At 43.3% G+C, this 16,930-nt stretch overlaps 2 protein-coding genes across 2 annotated transcripts; one reads left to right on the plus strand and one right to left on the minus strand.

Moving 5' to 3' along the window:
- Window positions 1–3,645: 3,645 nt before the first annotated feature.
- ythdf3 (YTH N6-methyladenosine RNA binding protein F3) lies at window positions 3,646–10,595 on the minus strand. Its single transcript, XM_034108519.2, has 6 exons — window positions 10,494–10,595; window positions 10,199–10,405; window positions 9,775–9,799; window positions 9,376–9,455; window positions 7,287–9,062; window positions 3,646–4,670 (listed from the first exon to the last, which is right to left on the minus strand). The coding sequence occupies exons 2-6, from the start codon at window positions 10,220–10,222 to the stop codon at window positions 4,647–4,649; spliced, it is 1,929 nt and encodes a 642-aa protein (XP_033964410.1). The 5' UTR covers window positions 10,223–10,405; window positions 10,494–10,595; the 3' UTR covers window positions 3,646–4,646.
- Window positions 10,596–11,401: 806 nt separating this feature from the next.
- abhd10b (abhydrolase domain containing 10, depalmitoylase b) lies at window positions 11,402–15,742 on the plus strand. The gene is made up of 5 exons (XM_034108870.2): window positions 11,402–11,522; window positions 12,419–12,605; window positions 13,540–13,651; window positions 14,772–14,909; window positions 14,997–15,742. Exons 1-5 carry the CDS (start codon window positions 11,429–11,431, stop codon window positions 15,336–15,338), a joined length of 873 nt encoding a protein of 290 aa, XP_033964761.1. The 5' UTR covers window positions 11,402–11,428; the 3' UTR covers window positions 15,339–15,742.
- The last annotated feature ends 1,188 nt before the right edge of the window (window positions 15,743–16,930 follow it).

The raw sequence follows: 16,930 nt of genomic DNA on the forward strand, positions 1-16,930 counted from the left end.
AATAGAAGTGACATTTTGAAATAAAAATCTAATTCTGAGAAAAAGGAATTTGAAAAAAATGCATATTTTCAAGAAAAAAAGGCAAATTCTGAGAAAAAAGTCATATTTGAGATGCATTGTGGGACATGTAGTTTATGGGCAACGTGCTTCTGTAGCATGTAACCGTATAATAAACATATTATATTCTTTGTATCTTCATTTTATGTGGGGCCACATAAAATGAAGTCGCGGGCCGAATGTGGCCCCCGGGCCTTGAGTTTGACACCCCTGCCCTAGCCTATCACGTCCAATGTGTATGAGTGCTAGCCAATAGAGGTGTCAATGTTACATATTAATATCACTATGTTCAGGAAGTGAACAAAGGAGTCCAATGGAGGCGTTTAGGAACTCCCTCTGCAGGGATGTTTAAGATTGACCGTTAACATGCACTAAAACCTATATAACATTAGAGGAAAGGGAAAACCCCAGAAAGCATAATGGGGCCTCTTCAAGTTCTTTGTAATGATTACATATTCATAAAACTAATTAATCTTATCACACTGTGTTTTTCATCAAGTAAAATCAGACTCACATCAAGGGTCTATCATTTAATTGTGTTTTGCATATTTGACAATGTGTAGGAGACTAGGGCCAGTTGTAACACGGGTCGGTTAACACCTTCAATATCTCCAATCACAAGCAAGCAAGAGACAGTGATGAAACTCACTCTGCACATGCGCAGTAAGATCGCTGAGAAAAAAAGGAGCCACGTTTGAATTTCTCGCGTAAGATATCAGCAAAAGTGTGTTTCTGAGGTAAAATATTAACTACAATTATATGATGTATTTTTTGGATTCTGTCTTGAGTTCAAATGTCTAGGAATCCAAACTAGTATTATTAGAATCACTGTTTTGTAAGCTACAAATATAACTAGCTAAATATGGGTCAAGCTAGCAACCAGGCAGGTTCACAGGGGGCGGAAGCAAGACGGTGGTCCTGGGACGGTTGTAACGGGACGGCTGTAACATGGCACTTTTACAATGATGGCTCATTTGCTTGAATGATCAATTGTTTATTCAAGCATACAGTTGTATTGTTGGTTGGTGTGCATTGTCCCTGTACAAATAAACAGAATAAAATACTGTACAGTAGGCCTAAAGTGTGTGTGTGTGTGTGTGTGTGTGTGTGTGTGTGTGTGTGTGTGTGTGTGTGTGTGTGTGTGTGTGTGTGTGTGTGTGTGTGTGTGTGTGTGTGTGTGTGTGTGTGTGTGTGTGTGTGTGTGTGTGTGTGTGTGTGTGTGTGTGTGTGTGTGTGTGTGTGTGTGTGTGTGTGTGTGTGTGTGTGTGTTTACAGTATGTCAGAAAGAGGAAGACAGACAGGGGAGTGCCACTTGCTCTGCTGCAGAGGGCCTCAAATGGAGTTGAGAAGGGCCAATCATTCAGGGAAGTGGCAAAGTCCCTGGATATATGCCATGTCACCCTGTACTATGCCATGTCACCCTGTACCGGTTCCATGCAAAGAGGCTGAGGTCGGAGAGTCAGGGATCACAAACACCCCCGAGAGTAGGCTACTGGACACCAAAGAAGGTGTTCTCGACAGAGCAGGAGATGCTTTTGAGAGACTACCTGATGGAGGCAGCTGATTGATATCATGGTCTCAGCTCAAAGAAGGTAGGTCCACATCATGAAGGTAGAAGCACCTCTCAGAGAACAGGTTAATCCTTCACAGAGGATGATGCTGTGTGTGTTATCTGTTATCCTGTTCATTGTTCATTGTTTGTTGGAGGAAGTGTGAAACCCCATTCAAATCTTGTTGCCTTAGAATTTGACGGCTTTCCCTGTTTGTTGTCATGCAGTGTGAAAAAAGGTAACCGTTATTAACATGTTACAACAGGTTTTCAACTGTCCCTGTACACAAGGACAGTTGTAACAGTTGAGTTTAAAAAAAAAAAATACATTTTCCAACCTGTACTTATTTCATAAAAACATCTTAAATACATTGTTTCAGTAGCTGACATATTGATAATGTATAATATAGCAAAATGGCTATCCTATTGTAAATGGTTTTTTACTTATTGGGGAAAAGCCCACAAAGTGTTGCAACTGTCCCTGGTCCCCCCTACATCTCAGCATCATCACACACAACGAGTAGGCCTATAGTGAGGGCTCTGCGAGTGTTGTTGGTGTGTTCACGCGACAAATGGAAGCAGGGAAAGGGTGGTGTGTTCAAAGACCGCCTGCACAAACCTGATGTATGCACAAATTAACACCGAGAACACAGAGGTTACAAACCAAAGCCGTCAATGTTATAATTACAGCTCTTTCTTCCTCCTTGACGAACACAAAGAGAGATTTCTCACTCCATGCTCACATCCTCTTTCTCCCTCTCACTGCACAGCTTGGCCGGCTCACATTAATTGCTCCAGAAAGCTGTGGAAGCACAAGTGCTTCTCATCCTGCTATAATTGTGTCTGTAGGAGTTGGAAGGCTTGAGAAGAAAGAGGGCTTTGCTGCTTACGGAAAGGCTTTGTACTGTGTCTCTGGCGCTGAGGATGTTTGGATGAAGCCTGGTGTGGTGGCGCCCTCTAGTGGACTGACCGTGAAAAGTAAATAATTCCTTTTAGGGATTAAATAATTGGACACATATCAACAGTCACACACATAGAGAATCATGTCCTTCATGTTTTAGATAATGAAATCACTCATTGTCAATTTATTTTATTATACAATACATGACATACATAAACCCTTGGCACAAGTGTAAAACGCACAATGAAAATGTATTGTAATAACAGTATTATTTTGTAAATGCATGCTATCGTTATGTCTGCTTTTATAGGACACACGTCTGTCTATGTTAACATACATTATACCTGCTTTTAAAAGCAACTCAATGCCCATTTTTTAAGACCTATCAATGTTTCGTTTTTTTTAGTATTTTATATTTTTTCTTGCCATTATTTCATTTCTGTTATTTTGCCTATTGTTGTGAAGCCCTTTGTGACATCTGCCCTCCAAGTAGCTATAGAATTAAACACACTTATTATATTTGTTATCCGTCCTGGTAACTTTTTATATTCTATCATCACAGTATACATTTTATTTTTAGATAATTGACAGATTTCTACATAATCTTATATGTCAAAACATGTCATAATATAATTCTAAGTAGTATGTATCCTGCCCTCTGCACTGGTTTAATTTCTCCTTTAAGCAATTTCTTAAATGAAATATTGGATAATTTAAAGTTATTCAAAAGAAACCATGTCCTAAAAAAGCCAATTGGTTTCATCTGGGACAATGTGTTAGTTTTATACAATTATTGTTTGTTTAAGTGTAAAATCCGAACCTGGAAAGTAACTATTAAACATATGGTGGAGTAGAGTAAAATATTCTATTCTGAAATGTACTTTCCACCATTTCCTGTATGTCTTTGTAATGTATGCAAGTATTTGTTGTTAGGCCTGCAGCTGTGTTGTAAACTACTTTAGACTGCCTCCCACATAGCCGGCACGATGTCATCTTCACGTCGATATACTGTACACCGTTATACTTTAAGTGTCAAACCCTGACACACTCACTGTAATATGCAAAGCAGAAATAAAGCTGCTGCTACTGTATGGTTTATTTATATGCAGATAGAAAAGGGAGGCTTGCACTGCAGGAGGAGAGTTTATACTTTAATGTGCGTGAGTCAATGTATACATTTCTGAGGCAAATGAGTAAAAACACGAAAGCAAGATTTTGCGCTAAACATGGATAATTTTTATTTAGCGAGTGAGTTATCTAGAGGAGAAAACTGTCACATCCTTGCTGTTGCCGTTTTGGGGGAATCCCCTCGGACCGAGCGGGGGGGGGGGTGTGGGGGACTCTCCCAAAAGTGCATGGAGTTGTTGAGGACAGCCTGAGCTTTTGTACCGAAAAGTACATCAACATCAGAGCAGCAGCTTTTCTCCTCAGACACATGCACTTCAGACTGACAGCACCACAAGAGAGGAAACACAAAGATGTGCACTGACCGGAGCTCGCCAGCCCGCTGCATGATGTCATCTTTTGGTACACAGAAACAGAAAAAGAAGGGGAACAGGCAGAGGGAGGACACTTCCTATGATTGGCATGATTGTAGCTGTTTCCCAATTATCTCATCCCAACCTGTCAATCACCCGAACCTCTGCCTGAGGAGGGTCAGGCGCCTGAATACAGACTCAAGTCAAGTTCATATCTTTAATTCTCCTCAGGAGCTGACGAGGCTCACCGACATCCCAAACATTTGAGGCATTAAAAGAAAATTACAAAGAAGCCCGGTGAAATCTTCTGACTACTTCGGTTAGTCAGTTAGTTGCTCATAAACAAAATCAAAGAAGAAGAAGAAGAAGAACACAGAGTTAGAGAGTTAAGGGTATTGGTAGAGGCCGTTTAGGAGGACTGAAAGTGCTTGAGAGACAGTTTTCAAAGTGAGTTACGCTCTTTTCTCGTGAGACAGGAACACGGGGTTTGATGCACCAGTCAACGGATACGGATGAGTCCATCTATTGTCAAGTGTTCACATACATTGTCGTCTTCAGCGGAAAGAGTTGCGAGAGCCTTTCCTCCTTTCGTGGTTAGGCAAATTTTATGTAAGGTCCTACGTCATTAGTGTTGCAGTTCTAGCAGAGAGCTTGCTTGGGATTACTGTTTATTTCTATTGCGCTCCTGGCGAGAGAAAGAAAGCAGAGAGAGATGGTCAGTGGGAGGCATCAGAACAACAGTCAACAAACATACGCAGATATCAGTGCAGGATAACACAAGTTCAGCGCCCACATGTCGCTGTACTTCAGGTCAGAGATTAGGATTGTGGACGCGTGCATAACACGGTGAGAACAATCAGTCTAAATTAACAATCGGGGCGGAAATGTTCGGATTTCCAAAGGGAGGTTCTGGGAATAAATAAAAAATCAAGAACCGAAATAATTGAACTATTCATATCTTAGACTGCACTGTAACTTTTAATGTTTATTTTATTAGCTTTTCTTTTTAATGACTGATTTTAAATGCCATTTTCTTAATGCCTTTCATTTTTTGTTTTTCTTTTAATGTTTCTTTTATTATCTTTTACTGTTTTTAAATGCCTTTATCTGAATGTCTTTCATGTTTGTAAAGCACCTTGAATTGCCTGGTGCTGAAAGGTGCTATACAAATAAACTTGCCTTGCCTTGCCTAGGAGAGGTTTAGCATGTTAGCATGTTTAGCATGTTAGCTACCTAGGACATGTTTATGGGGTCTGACGTGGACCATGTGTGAAAATAATAATGACATTTGTATTGTGGGCCTATCAGAATTCACTTAGTTTGTTCTATACTGTCAGTTACAGATGCCTTCAATGTCCTCAAATAACTCGGGGGCATTGAACACATCTGACATCCAAGAGCCTATAAGAAGGCGATCGATATTTAATGTAATGCCTTTGTTGTGTCCATATGCACTAATCCCCAAATTTTAATTATTACTTCAATGCTTTCATTTTGAGTAAATGTGGTCTGGCACTTTTTTTAATCTATTACACCTTTAGCTTAATGCTAGGTTGACGGCATCTGTCATCCATGCACTGATGTTGCAAGAACACAAATAGTTACTTCCAGGCTGCCAATATAAAACCCACTCCTTATCTTACTTATTACTGATAGGAACACTAATCAATCACTGAAGTAAGGACACGTGTTCCGTTTCGTGTCAAACTGAGTGAGACAGTAGGGAAGTATGCGCGACAAGAAGGAAGGAATTCGGTAGGATTAAAGTATGTACTAAAAATGTTTGGACATGTTTACACTCAACGAAATAGAAGTTATCACAGCCCGACTCGAATATCAAATATCCACGGTAGTGTTATGGATTACAATTAAGTAGGAATACAGAGTCCTTTGAGGAGTGGGTGTCCATGTCAGTGGTCTGGGAAAATCCCCGTGAGACCACTGCACTGTAACTCTATCTCCATAATGGCCGCCCACCCTGGGGACAGCAGACCGGTATTCACCCCCACAGCACGAGCTTCTATGTCAGAGGAAGAAAAGCACTAACCTCTTAGCATTAATGACCAAATTAGATATGCTAATAGAATCCTGCAGCAACATTTAGATCCAAAGCCATCGTTAAGGATACCACTAAGGGGAGGGGTTGTTGTGGTGCAGGTAGCTTGGTGGTTTGACACCTCTCAAAGTTGGGGAAGGACAGGCCAAACAACAGAGAACAATTAACCTTGTCAGACGAGGCGAGGGTGCGCCTCCGCCCGGCCTCCTATCCTGTCATGTAGGAGGTCAGGGCTACAAAAGCAGCGCGGCGCAACGCCTGCACGGCGCAGGGTGAAACGGGCGTTCTACTGACAGGTTGTTTTCAGAAGCCTGAAAACACTGGCTTGAAATATTTATGAGAAAGTAACCCAGCGCATATTAACAAGGTCAGCAGAGAAGAGTCAATACAGCATCAATGGAGCACCAGCAGTGGGGGAGTGGGAGAAAAGGAAGGGAGGGGGTCGTGGGGGGTTTCTAAACGCAATCAGATTAGCATACTGGTGAATCTAGGAATGGCTGCTGCAGAATAGCTAGCATGTTGTTCTCTCCTCGGCTGCCGTGTCTCCACAGCCTCCCACGGAGCATTTACCACTCGGCCTAACATTTGTATTTGTGGTGCACCACTGTTCTTACCGCTGGGACATATTTCAGGTTCCCCGCTCGCTGAGCCTTTCACAGCTATTTGCACATGCCATTATGCTGTGAATCATTTCTTTTTACGGTTGAACGTTTTGTACGTCCGAGGCAAACTGTTCCAGCTCTGAGGCACATGGCAGCCAGTTTGCAGGCCCGGGGCTTATGTTGTTAAAGACTAATAAAGCAAGAGGGGCCTGTGGAGAGCAGGGAGGCTCGGCGTTCAAAGGGAGATCAGAGCCTACATCTGCCTTTGTCTGAGAGAAGGAATGCCAGGAATGTGGGCTATTTCAGGAAACCTCTATGCGCCTAACTCCACTTCACCGCAATCTCCACAGCACAAGATGGCTGATGGGGATTCAGGCTTTCCTGAATCTGCCGATGAGTAATGGTGGCACGTCAATTCACTAACAGGCCTCTAGGAACTTCCCTTAACACCAGACTGCTCGCTCAGCCACAGGATGTTACAGCCTCCGCCGAGGAGCAGGTGGAACGAGATCAGCTGATTACAGCCTGGAGCAGTGACTCAGGGAAAGTTTCCTCCATTTAGAAGAAAGGCTAACTGTACTGAACTCTCACATGCATACCAGCAAGCTATTTACAGATCTAGTCATGTTTATGTATCTCTCACCTTCCTCAAAGCCTCCTCCTCTTCCTGACGTTTCTCGTAATGTGCAAAGTCATCAAAGATTGAGGTGGTATGCTTGAAAGTGGCGATAATTTTAAGCACTTGTTTGGCCTTCTCCAGAGGCACTTCCTGAGTGTCCCTGGAGTTGGTCACCGGCTTGTTGTCATTGTTCTCCAGCCGGATGTGTCGCAGCTGGTTGTTGGGCACGTCTTTGATGAACGCCCACTTCACCTCGAACTTGCCCTTCCACTTGTCCTGAGACCAGACGCCCGCGTAGGCATTGTAGTCCACCGGGGAGCGCATCTCGGCCACGCCGCAGAAGTGCCCGCTGCCGTTGACGCTGAACAACAGGTACAGGGGGCCCTTGTTGCCCAGCGAGCGGTAGGCACCGTCCAGGCGCTTGTTGCCATGTTCTGTGCTGCACCAGATGGAGTACTTGATGGAGCGGTGGATGTCGTCTTCAGAATAGCTCTTGATAATGAAAACGCGCCCGTTTTTCAAGCTCCAGTCAAAGTCTTTGGGGTTGTAGTTGTTGAGGGCGCGCAGCTTCTCCAGCACGGGGTGCACCTCACCGGAGCAGGGCGAGGCATTCAGGGGGACGCCCCCAACCATACCGAAGCCCTCACCGCGGTTCCTGGGAGCCACCCAGCGGTTGGGGGGTGGACCGGGCTGCTGCTGATGGAGGGGCTGTGGGGGGCCAGGTTGAGAGGAGAGGTGCATGTGAGGGGGGCCAGGGGGCATATGCTGGGGGTGCTGGGGGGACTGGAGAGAGTGGAGCTGGAAGGGCTGGTGTTGATGTTGGTGTTGGGGCTGGTGTTGATGTTGGTGTTGGGGCTGGTGTTGATGATGTTGTTGTTGTTGATGATGTTGTTGTTGTTGGTGATGTTGATGTTGTTGGTGATGTTGATGTTGTTGGTGATGTTGTTGATGTTGGTGATGGTGTTGGGGCTGAGGGGGCAACGGGTTCTGCAGCAAGGGCTGGGGCTGAGCTAGGAGAGGCTGCTGCATCATGGGCTGCGGGGGCATCATATTCTGAGCTAAGGGGGGCTTGTTCATTGAGCCCTTATCGTCCCAAGTACCAATGTTCATATTGTGCTTTATGGGGGGCGGGGGAATGGCGCCTCCTCCCATCCCCATGTTGGCTTTGGGTTTGACCTTCGGCTGCGGCTTGGCCGGCTTCTTGGCGATGGCCGCCCAGGAGGCAGGTTTCGGGGCGGAGGAGCTCACAGGCGGAGGGAGGCTATTGGCTGCCATGCTGCTCATACCTGCTGTGCCCAGTGGGGAGCCCACGGTTTTGGTGACAGCTGCCACCATGTCCGTACCCAGTTTCAAGCCTGTCATACCTTGCTCAATGCTGTTCAGCATCGGGACTTTACTCAGCTGGGTGTCGCTTCCAAAGCCCGCCTGTCCGTCCGTGATGGCCCGACCCAGAGAGCTGGGGGCGTAACCGTAGCTGTTACTGTAGACCGAGCTCTGGGTGGACTGGCCCTGAGAGACACTGGTTCCCCAGGTGGAAAAGTCTGCATTACCAGGGAAGAAGTTGAAGCCATGCTGGCCCAGGAAGGGGGGGGTGTTCCCCAGGGCACCGGGCTGGCTAAACACACCGTCAGGGAGGAAGTGAGGCTCGCCATTGCTCATCTGTCCATAGGTGGTCAGGTAGGGCATAGGGGGGTCTCCTGCTGTGGACCAGGCGGCCTCTCCCAGAGAGTAAGGGAAACCAATGGATGGAGCATAGTAGCTGGGCATGTAGGGGTCAGACATTGGTTGGTAGCTGTTATTCTGTGAGGGATAGGGAGACAGGCAGGTAATGTACTAAACATGATGAGAGAAAAACAATAAAATCATCTAGTAATTAAACATGATGACATGCTATGCACAGTAAATATGGATTGTGAGTTAAGGTATAGAAACTCTAAAAGGGAATGGAGTTATTTGTAATGTGTGTGATGGCTGAAATGCGCAGCTAATTAGTCCATAATATATTCTAGGTATAGTATAAAGTGACATAAAATATAGGTTATATTCTGGCCACCTCCTAGTGACAGATGTATGGTATGTATAGATCATATAAAGGTTTATTTTAGGACATTACCTGATTTGTCTGGCCGCCTAGATAAGGCTCAAAGTCATCATCGTTGACTCCATCCTTTTGATGCATTGATCCGTTTTGCACTAAGGATGGAAAAAGAGAATGGTAATTCATCAAATGTGTGCTGCCTGTGAGTCTGAGATATTTCAAGATGTCAATTAATTATACTGGTATAATCCAAAATAAGACAAGATCTCAGTGTTGTGTAACATCAAAATAAATGCAGAATTAGGGATCACTGCTAACATACATCAGCTGCAGTTTAGGCTACATTTCCAAAGCAGAATCACTCAGTATGCAGATAGCATGTTAGCTCATTTCCATGAAAACAGTCGCCCTATGAAGTAGAATTTATAAATGAGGGCTCGTGCACCATTTTACCACCCGTGTTAAAAGCCTTACCTTTATTTCCTTGTCCTTTGGGTCTCTGAAATAATGGGCAGCACAGGAAAAAGAGATCAGATCACGACAGGAAACCAGAAGCACACACAGATAACAGGCTGTTTCCTACATGCAGAAATACATTGGATTGTCTTCTCCTCGGGCTAAAACCCATCAGCTGCATATTTACAGGTTGCTTCGCGTTTATTGACCGGATATCAAACGCTGTGTGACATCCAGGAACTAAACGGTGCCGCATTGGCAACCGGTTACAGCTAGAGTTGGTTGGCAATACAGTCGGCCTACATTACAGCTAATAGCCACCACATATCAAAGACTTTGCAGCCTGTTTGATCCGGCGTGCCAAATCAGATCAAACTGTGCGCAAAGTTTCATTCCCCCGCACGGCTATTTTGTAGCCGCTTTAGGGTGTCAATACACTAACCTGATCGACTGTGGTCGCAGACATCCTCCAGGAACCGAAACTGATAGCTGTGTGTGAGACTGTCCACGGCTTCTTCCCCCCTGCCTCTCTCTGCACTTCGGTGCTTTCCTGGCTCGTCTCTCCGGCTGTCCAATCACTCTCTCGCGGCTACAATGTTCCGTTTTCCTCCGGCGCGTCTGCTTCTTACAATCGGCAACTCTGCTGGGTCTGTGTGGGGTAAAGCGTCAGGTTATAAGGTGCGATCCTGCCACAGATCGGGGTTTAGCAGTCAATCTGAAACTGCCTAGTGTCTTACCATTTTCCACAATGGCGGATAGGCTTTTTACTCCCGCTTCCGTTCCGTTCTGCTGCTCCGTGACCTTCCGCCTGTGACGCTCTGAGTCATGTTACACACTTACACTTCACATGACAGTCACAGACAACAAGTTCCCTGCTGCAACTAGGCCTACATTATATTTTATATTTTGTATTATCCTATAAAAATAGTCACCCCTGTAGTGGGGATCCTCTCTTAATTCAGCCACTAGGCTACATGCCACTAATGCATGGACTCCTGAATCCCCATGTGAATAAAGCTAAATAAATAGGCTGCAAAATATGATTCATGAACACATTTACTACATTTTTTTATTTTCTGCTGCTGTTTACTTATATTCCCCTTAATTTTAAAGGAAAAATATTGAAGATGTTTTTATTTTATTATCAAAACCTATTATTATTTTGTACAACAAGATGTTTAAATTACACCGAGACAAATTATCCCCACTTCCACGAACTAAAACTGCAACAAATATTACCCTTATACATGAATGCATCATAATTACTTATCTAATAATATCACATAGGCCTCAATACAAACTCACAGGAGCCATTTTGAATGCAAGACTTCTGCAACAGATTTCTCCAGTGCAGTATTTCTACTGTTGAATAAGTGAAGGATGTGAACAAATACTTCACTGTTTCTCAAATTGCAAATATAAAACAGACTATTAAAGAATAACTAAGTAAAATAAATATATTGAACTCTAAATTATATAATTCTAAAATATCAAATCTATAAAAATAACATTGACGGGGACCTTTTATTATTAAATAAGTACTTTTTCTTTTGATACTATTTTTGTAATTACTGTACTCTGCTGTAATGGACTACAACTGTTGTGCTACGCGAGTAAACGAGAGTCACCTGCTCTAGTCTCGCGATATTTCCCCAGTGGGTCGCGGAGCAGTATGGCAGCCGTCGCGCTGAGGTCCTGCCGCAGAGGACTTTCACAGATTTTAAGTAATGGAGGCCCTGCTGCTTTGTCTTCACAGCGTCTCGAAGGTCGGTTCAAGTCTCCACTTTAGGCACAATTAATTTCACAACGTTTAAATTATATATAAGGGCATTTAAACGCAGACGAGGGGGTGTGGCTCACACAGACTGCGTCGTCTTAAAAAATGTAGGACATGTAAACTGTGTTGATTTAGCGCTTGCGATTGTTTTTGAAACATGTCCTTTGATGTAAGTTGTATTTGTAACCTATTTTTACATTCATTGGTGAATTGGTTGAATATCTACCAGCATTCTTGGTGTCCTTGGTGGTCGATATGAAAAGAATGACCACGCTGTTTTTTTATTATCCATGTGCGGGTTTCTAGTTAGCGTCAAAAGAAGCCTTATCTTATAAAATGGGGTGGGCAGAAGTACTCAGATATTGTACTTTAGTAAAAGTACCAGAGTGTAGGAATACTCTTTTACAAGTAAAAGTCCTGCATACGAAAAAAGGCCCATTTCAGACTAACATATATGATATGTTTTATAATTATTGATCATTAAAGTGTTATCAAAGCTGGTAATGGTGCAGCTAGTTTTAATGACTTTGTATGTATGTATCTGATTTAAGAGTTGATTATATTTCACATCATTAATCCAAATCTGTAAAGTAACTTAAGGTATTAAATACATGTAATGGAGTAAAAGTACACCATTTAACTCTGAACTGTAGTGGAGTAGAAGTAGACATTTGCATAACATTGAAATACTCAAGTAAAGTACAAGTATCTCAATATTGTACTTCAGTACAGTACTTTAGTAAATGTACTTGGTTACTTTACACCACTGTGGGTGTGACAATGTGTTCAGCAAAGTTGTATTTCTAATTTAGCTATTTGGCTAATGTGCAACATTTACATAACATGTTTTTCTATAGCAATAATCCTCTGCTCTGTGCCCACCAGGAGCCCGGAGACACAAGTCCACAGTCCAGTATGCCTCCCGACCAGACCTTCCCAAGCTGGCCTACAGGAGGGTGAAGGGGAAGAGCCCCGGGGTGCTCTTCCTCCCGGGATATGCATCCAACATGAATGGGCAGAAAGCCGAGGCACTGGAGGAGTTCTGTAGGTCACTAGGCCACTCATACCTTAGGTAGGTCCTCAGAAACACCACGGAAGAGGGAGCATACAGTAAAGTACCACATTGATCAGTTCAAACAGACATACCGTATACATACAGTGTTGGTTGTGGATTTCCTCTGGATATCGTATGTGTAAAAACCTATCCAAACAATCCAACTTTTCTTCTCAGCAATCATACTTGATGCATGGAGTATTTTGTGTAGTTTATTATTTTACTCATTATAGATATACCAAAGATGTATACGGAGCTAAGCTATAACATACATGAAGTGGAGAAGATGCATACATTCACCACACACCCGAGGTGTATTAATAGGAACTAAATGTACTTTTCTGTGAGAAAATCCATGCTTACTATATCATTAAGATACCATACATTTAGTGGCGTTATGAGACAAAGAAACAGCAGACAAAGTAAATAATAATTACAAGGAGCATGATGCCCCAACACAAGAGTATATATCAAACAATGTTCTGTGTATTTGGTTATCAAGAGAGGGGTTTGCCAAATGCCTTTTAAATGTACCAGAGTTATAACAAGCAGTGATGTGTTTCATCTAGTTCCTATAGGAGGGCATTCAAATGATGAAACAACTGGATATGTGTATCGGCTCCAAAACTCACAATGAATCGTGTAAATCAAACTTATGTTTAGTTTTCTCAATTTTAAATGACTCCTTCACTTGTTTAACCTATTTTAAAATACCATTACACACCTCTCCTTATCCTCCAGAGCCTCTAATCCTGAGGTGATTAGATGTACGACATGTCTTCATCACACCGACTACTTAACTGCCTCATCCTATGTTTACTGCAGTATCTAGCTGATTTACTGCACTCATAATGTCTAAAAGAAAAGTAACCTTTCCCTGATCTGTCGCGGCTTGCTTACGTTTTAGCCTCTGATACGCGTGTCCATGGTCTGCTCTATTTCTGTTTCCCAGGTTTGACTACACGGGACATGGGGCCTCGGAGGGGGTGCTATCAGAAGGAACCATCGGTACCTGGAAAAAAGACGTCCTCTACGTGTTGGATGAGTTAGTAGAGGGGCCACAGGTAAATATTTCCTCTGGTCATGGCCGCTCGCACACACTGGGGGTTGCAGCCTAATACAGGAAGTTATATAAGAGTCTGTTCCCATTTAGAACAGGTTTAATGTCCGGATACAGGCTCTCATATATAAGCACTGTTCTAGCTAAAAATGTATATAATTTACCAAGATTGGGCAAAATATAGGACTTGGAAAACATTGATTTTACTCAGTAAGGGTTGTTCAATATTCATGCATGAAATTGGACACATTATGCTAATATCTAGGTATCAGTGAAGCTCTATATACAGCTCTAAATACAGTCTGGAGACCAATACAAAATTATCAGATTCTCTGGTTCTATTATTTATAGGTATGTGTTTGAGAAAATTAACATTTTTATATTTTATTCGAAAAACTACTGTCAACATGTCTCTGTGTTGGAATTCAACAGACACGGCAATGTAATGGCTGCCATACATGTAGAGATTGAGATTTAAGAACAACTTGGAGCGGTCTCTTCATTTTTTTCACAGCCGCACGTCTAAGGCTTTTATTGTGAAAGAACCAGTCCTGGTGGTAGAAAGAATAGTTAACGTGAGGCCAATAGGGAACCAATTGAAACCAGAGGGTCATTATTGTACAGCCATTTTGCAATCAACATATACTTCATAATCTCAATTCAAAATATTACCTTTAGCAACTTTATGTTGAGCACAGAGAAGCTTCAGACACATTTGCAAACCAAACATTAGTACCAAACTCTGCACATGTACTATGCTGCACATTAAGGTTCAACCATCTAACTGAAAAAACTATTTTGAGTATATGCGAAATGTAGTATTTTGTAATTGAATTTCCTATATTACAAATCTCCTCCTGCACTTAACAAATGACGAAAATGAGTTTTGTTACAGAACCAACCAATCAACCAGACAGACAGCAAAGTCAATAATAGTATTGGCACTATTACAAATGATTACATCCTCTTTCTCTAGTATACACTGTATGTTCCACTATGCCTCCAGAAGATGGCGCTGTGTAGCAACAATTGTTGTTTCATTAGTCTACCACTGCCGAGGTTAAGCTGCACAAATCTACTGATGGGGTGTTAGCAATTAATTGACTATTTTTGCTTTCCTGTAGATAATGGTGGGCTCCAGTTTAGGGGGATGGTTGATGCTGCTGGCAGCCATTGCAAGACCGGAGAAGGCTGCAGCTCTGGTGGGCATCTCCACTGCCGCCGACCACATCGTCACTGTGTACAACTCTCTTTCTCTGGAGGTAGGGTCCGATAACATCATCACATATATCATGTTCTGTTTGAAAATCTAAATGTTTTCCTGAGTTGGATTTTGTTTGACTGCGCAGGCACGCAAGGTGTTTGAGGAGAAGGGGGCGTGGACTCTGCCCACCAAGCACCCGGAGGAGGGTTTGTACGACTTTAACATGGACTTTCTGAAAGAGGCAGAAAATCACTGTGTTCTCCAGAGTCCCATCCCCATCACCTGTCCTGTGCGGCTCATCCACGGGCTGAAGGACGAGGACGTGCCCTGGCACATCTCCATGCAGGTGGCCGAACGCATCCTCAGCGCCGATGTCGATGTCATCCTGCGGCGACAAGGCCAGCACCGCATGTCCGAGAGGGACGACATCAAGCTCATGGTCTACACCATCGATGACCTCATCGACAAGCTGACCACCATGGTCTGAGGAAGGGTGGGGGGGTGAGCTTGAGAGGTTGCTCAGATGAGGAAAGAAGGACTGAATACTAATCAACCCTCGAGTCTTTTACCAAACAATGGCATGTTTTTTCCCGCCAAATATGACCCTTTATCCCTCTTCCCGTACTTCATGTGTCATTTCAACATGCCGTTATTATCAGCAGCCTCCCTGTAAGCGGTTCCCTTATATCTTCAGGTTGCATATGTATGTGTTCCAGGTTATTATATGGAGTGTTGTGTTGGCCTTGGTTAGAGGCATCAGTTGCTGCGGCCCGATGCCGCCGATCTTACTGTTTGACTGTTCCCCCCCTCCCTCTTGACTTAGATTCATAGTTGTCCTGTGCCTTTTTTATTCACTTTCCACTCGATGGCCAATAAAACCACTGCACACATGCAGGTCTCAGTCTGTTACCACAACCTACACATCATAATCAGCTGGCAAACCACTGCTGTCGATATTGAAATGCAATTATATTATAGTAAGGTTTTTTTCATTGATATGTGGATTCCAGAAACCTTTAAGTAATGTACTCTAAAAAGTGTCGAACTCAGACCTCAAAACATGATTAATAAACATATAAAAAATAAGCACATGTCTTTTATATACGGAGTAAACACTGCACAAAAATACAATTTGCCAAGTTTATTAGCACATAATAAATCCCGGTACTATATAGCGAGTCAAAATCGTCACGGGTTGTTTTCTGCAGCAGAACAGCCCGTTACATGACTCCCTGTACCTGCTGGCCTTTAGCCACGGAGAGCTGAATGGAGCCACTGGGCTGTTTATTATTAACATGTAATTGGCAACTAGCTGCACATGCTCAATGGGGCGCGACCAACCACTTAGCTCCGGGGCCACTTCACTGCAGCGCTGACCTTTAACTCGTGGGTGAGCTGTGTAGGCACTCGTTTTTCTGTGTCAACGTTCAAATCAAACGTCAATTTATGAGCGCATAAAGCACGGCAGTTATAACGCAAGAGAAGCTTCTAGAGCCATGTTTGACTCGGGGCTCATTTTGCTTTGCGTTTTACAGAAAGCATGTTTTTGCACCATAGATATAACCAGGAAGTGCTTTGTAAGTAGGGTTTTTGTTGTGTAGTTAACTAAGATAATACATACTTACATATATTACCCCCAAACACTTATCAAGCACAAACAAACTTAAGTAAGTAGAAGGAACTAGCTCTCATTACACAACTAAGCGACAGATGCTGTAACAACCTTAGTGTTAGCTGTGGGCAAACAAACAATAAGTCAGGAGGAAGACTAACCGGTTAAAGCAGCTATTCTAACAACACTTTGTTAACCAGTTATCAGAGGTGGAAGACGTATCTTTCAAGTAGAATACCAAAGTCTAGGGCCCTTTCTCCTTTCATCAAATCCCCCTCCTCGACTCCTCTGTCCTCCGGTAGTGACCCGGAAATGAATTTTAGCGCGCCATGTTGAAGGACATCTCATTTCTCTAAATGCACGTCGAGGACCGAGCATCGAGGAGCCTCTCTAGAGGAGCTATAACCGAGGACACACTGATGGGTCCTCCACGGCTCCTTCGCGGATGCATTTCCGGGAACAGAGAT

This window comes from Pseudochaenichthys georgianus, chromosome 20 (assembly GCF_902827115.2).
Source record: "Pseudochaenichthys georgianus chromosome 20, fPseGeo1.2, whole genome shotgun sequence".
NCBI lineage: Eukaryota > Metazoa > Chordata > Actinopteri > Perciformes > Channichthyidae > Pseudochaenichthys > Pseudochaenichthys georgianus.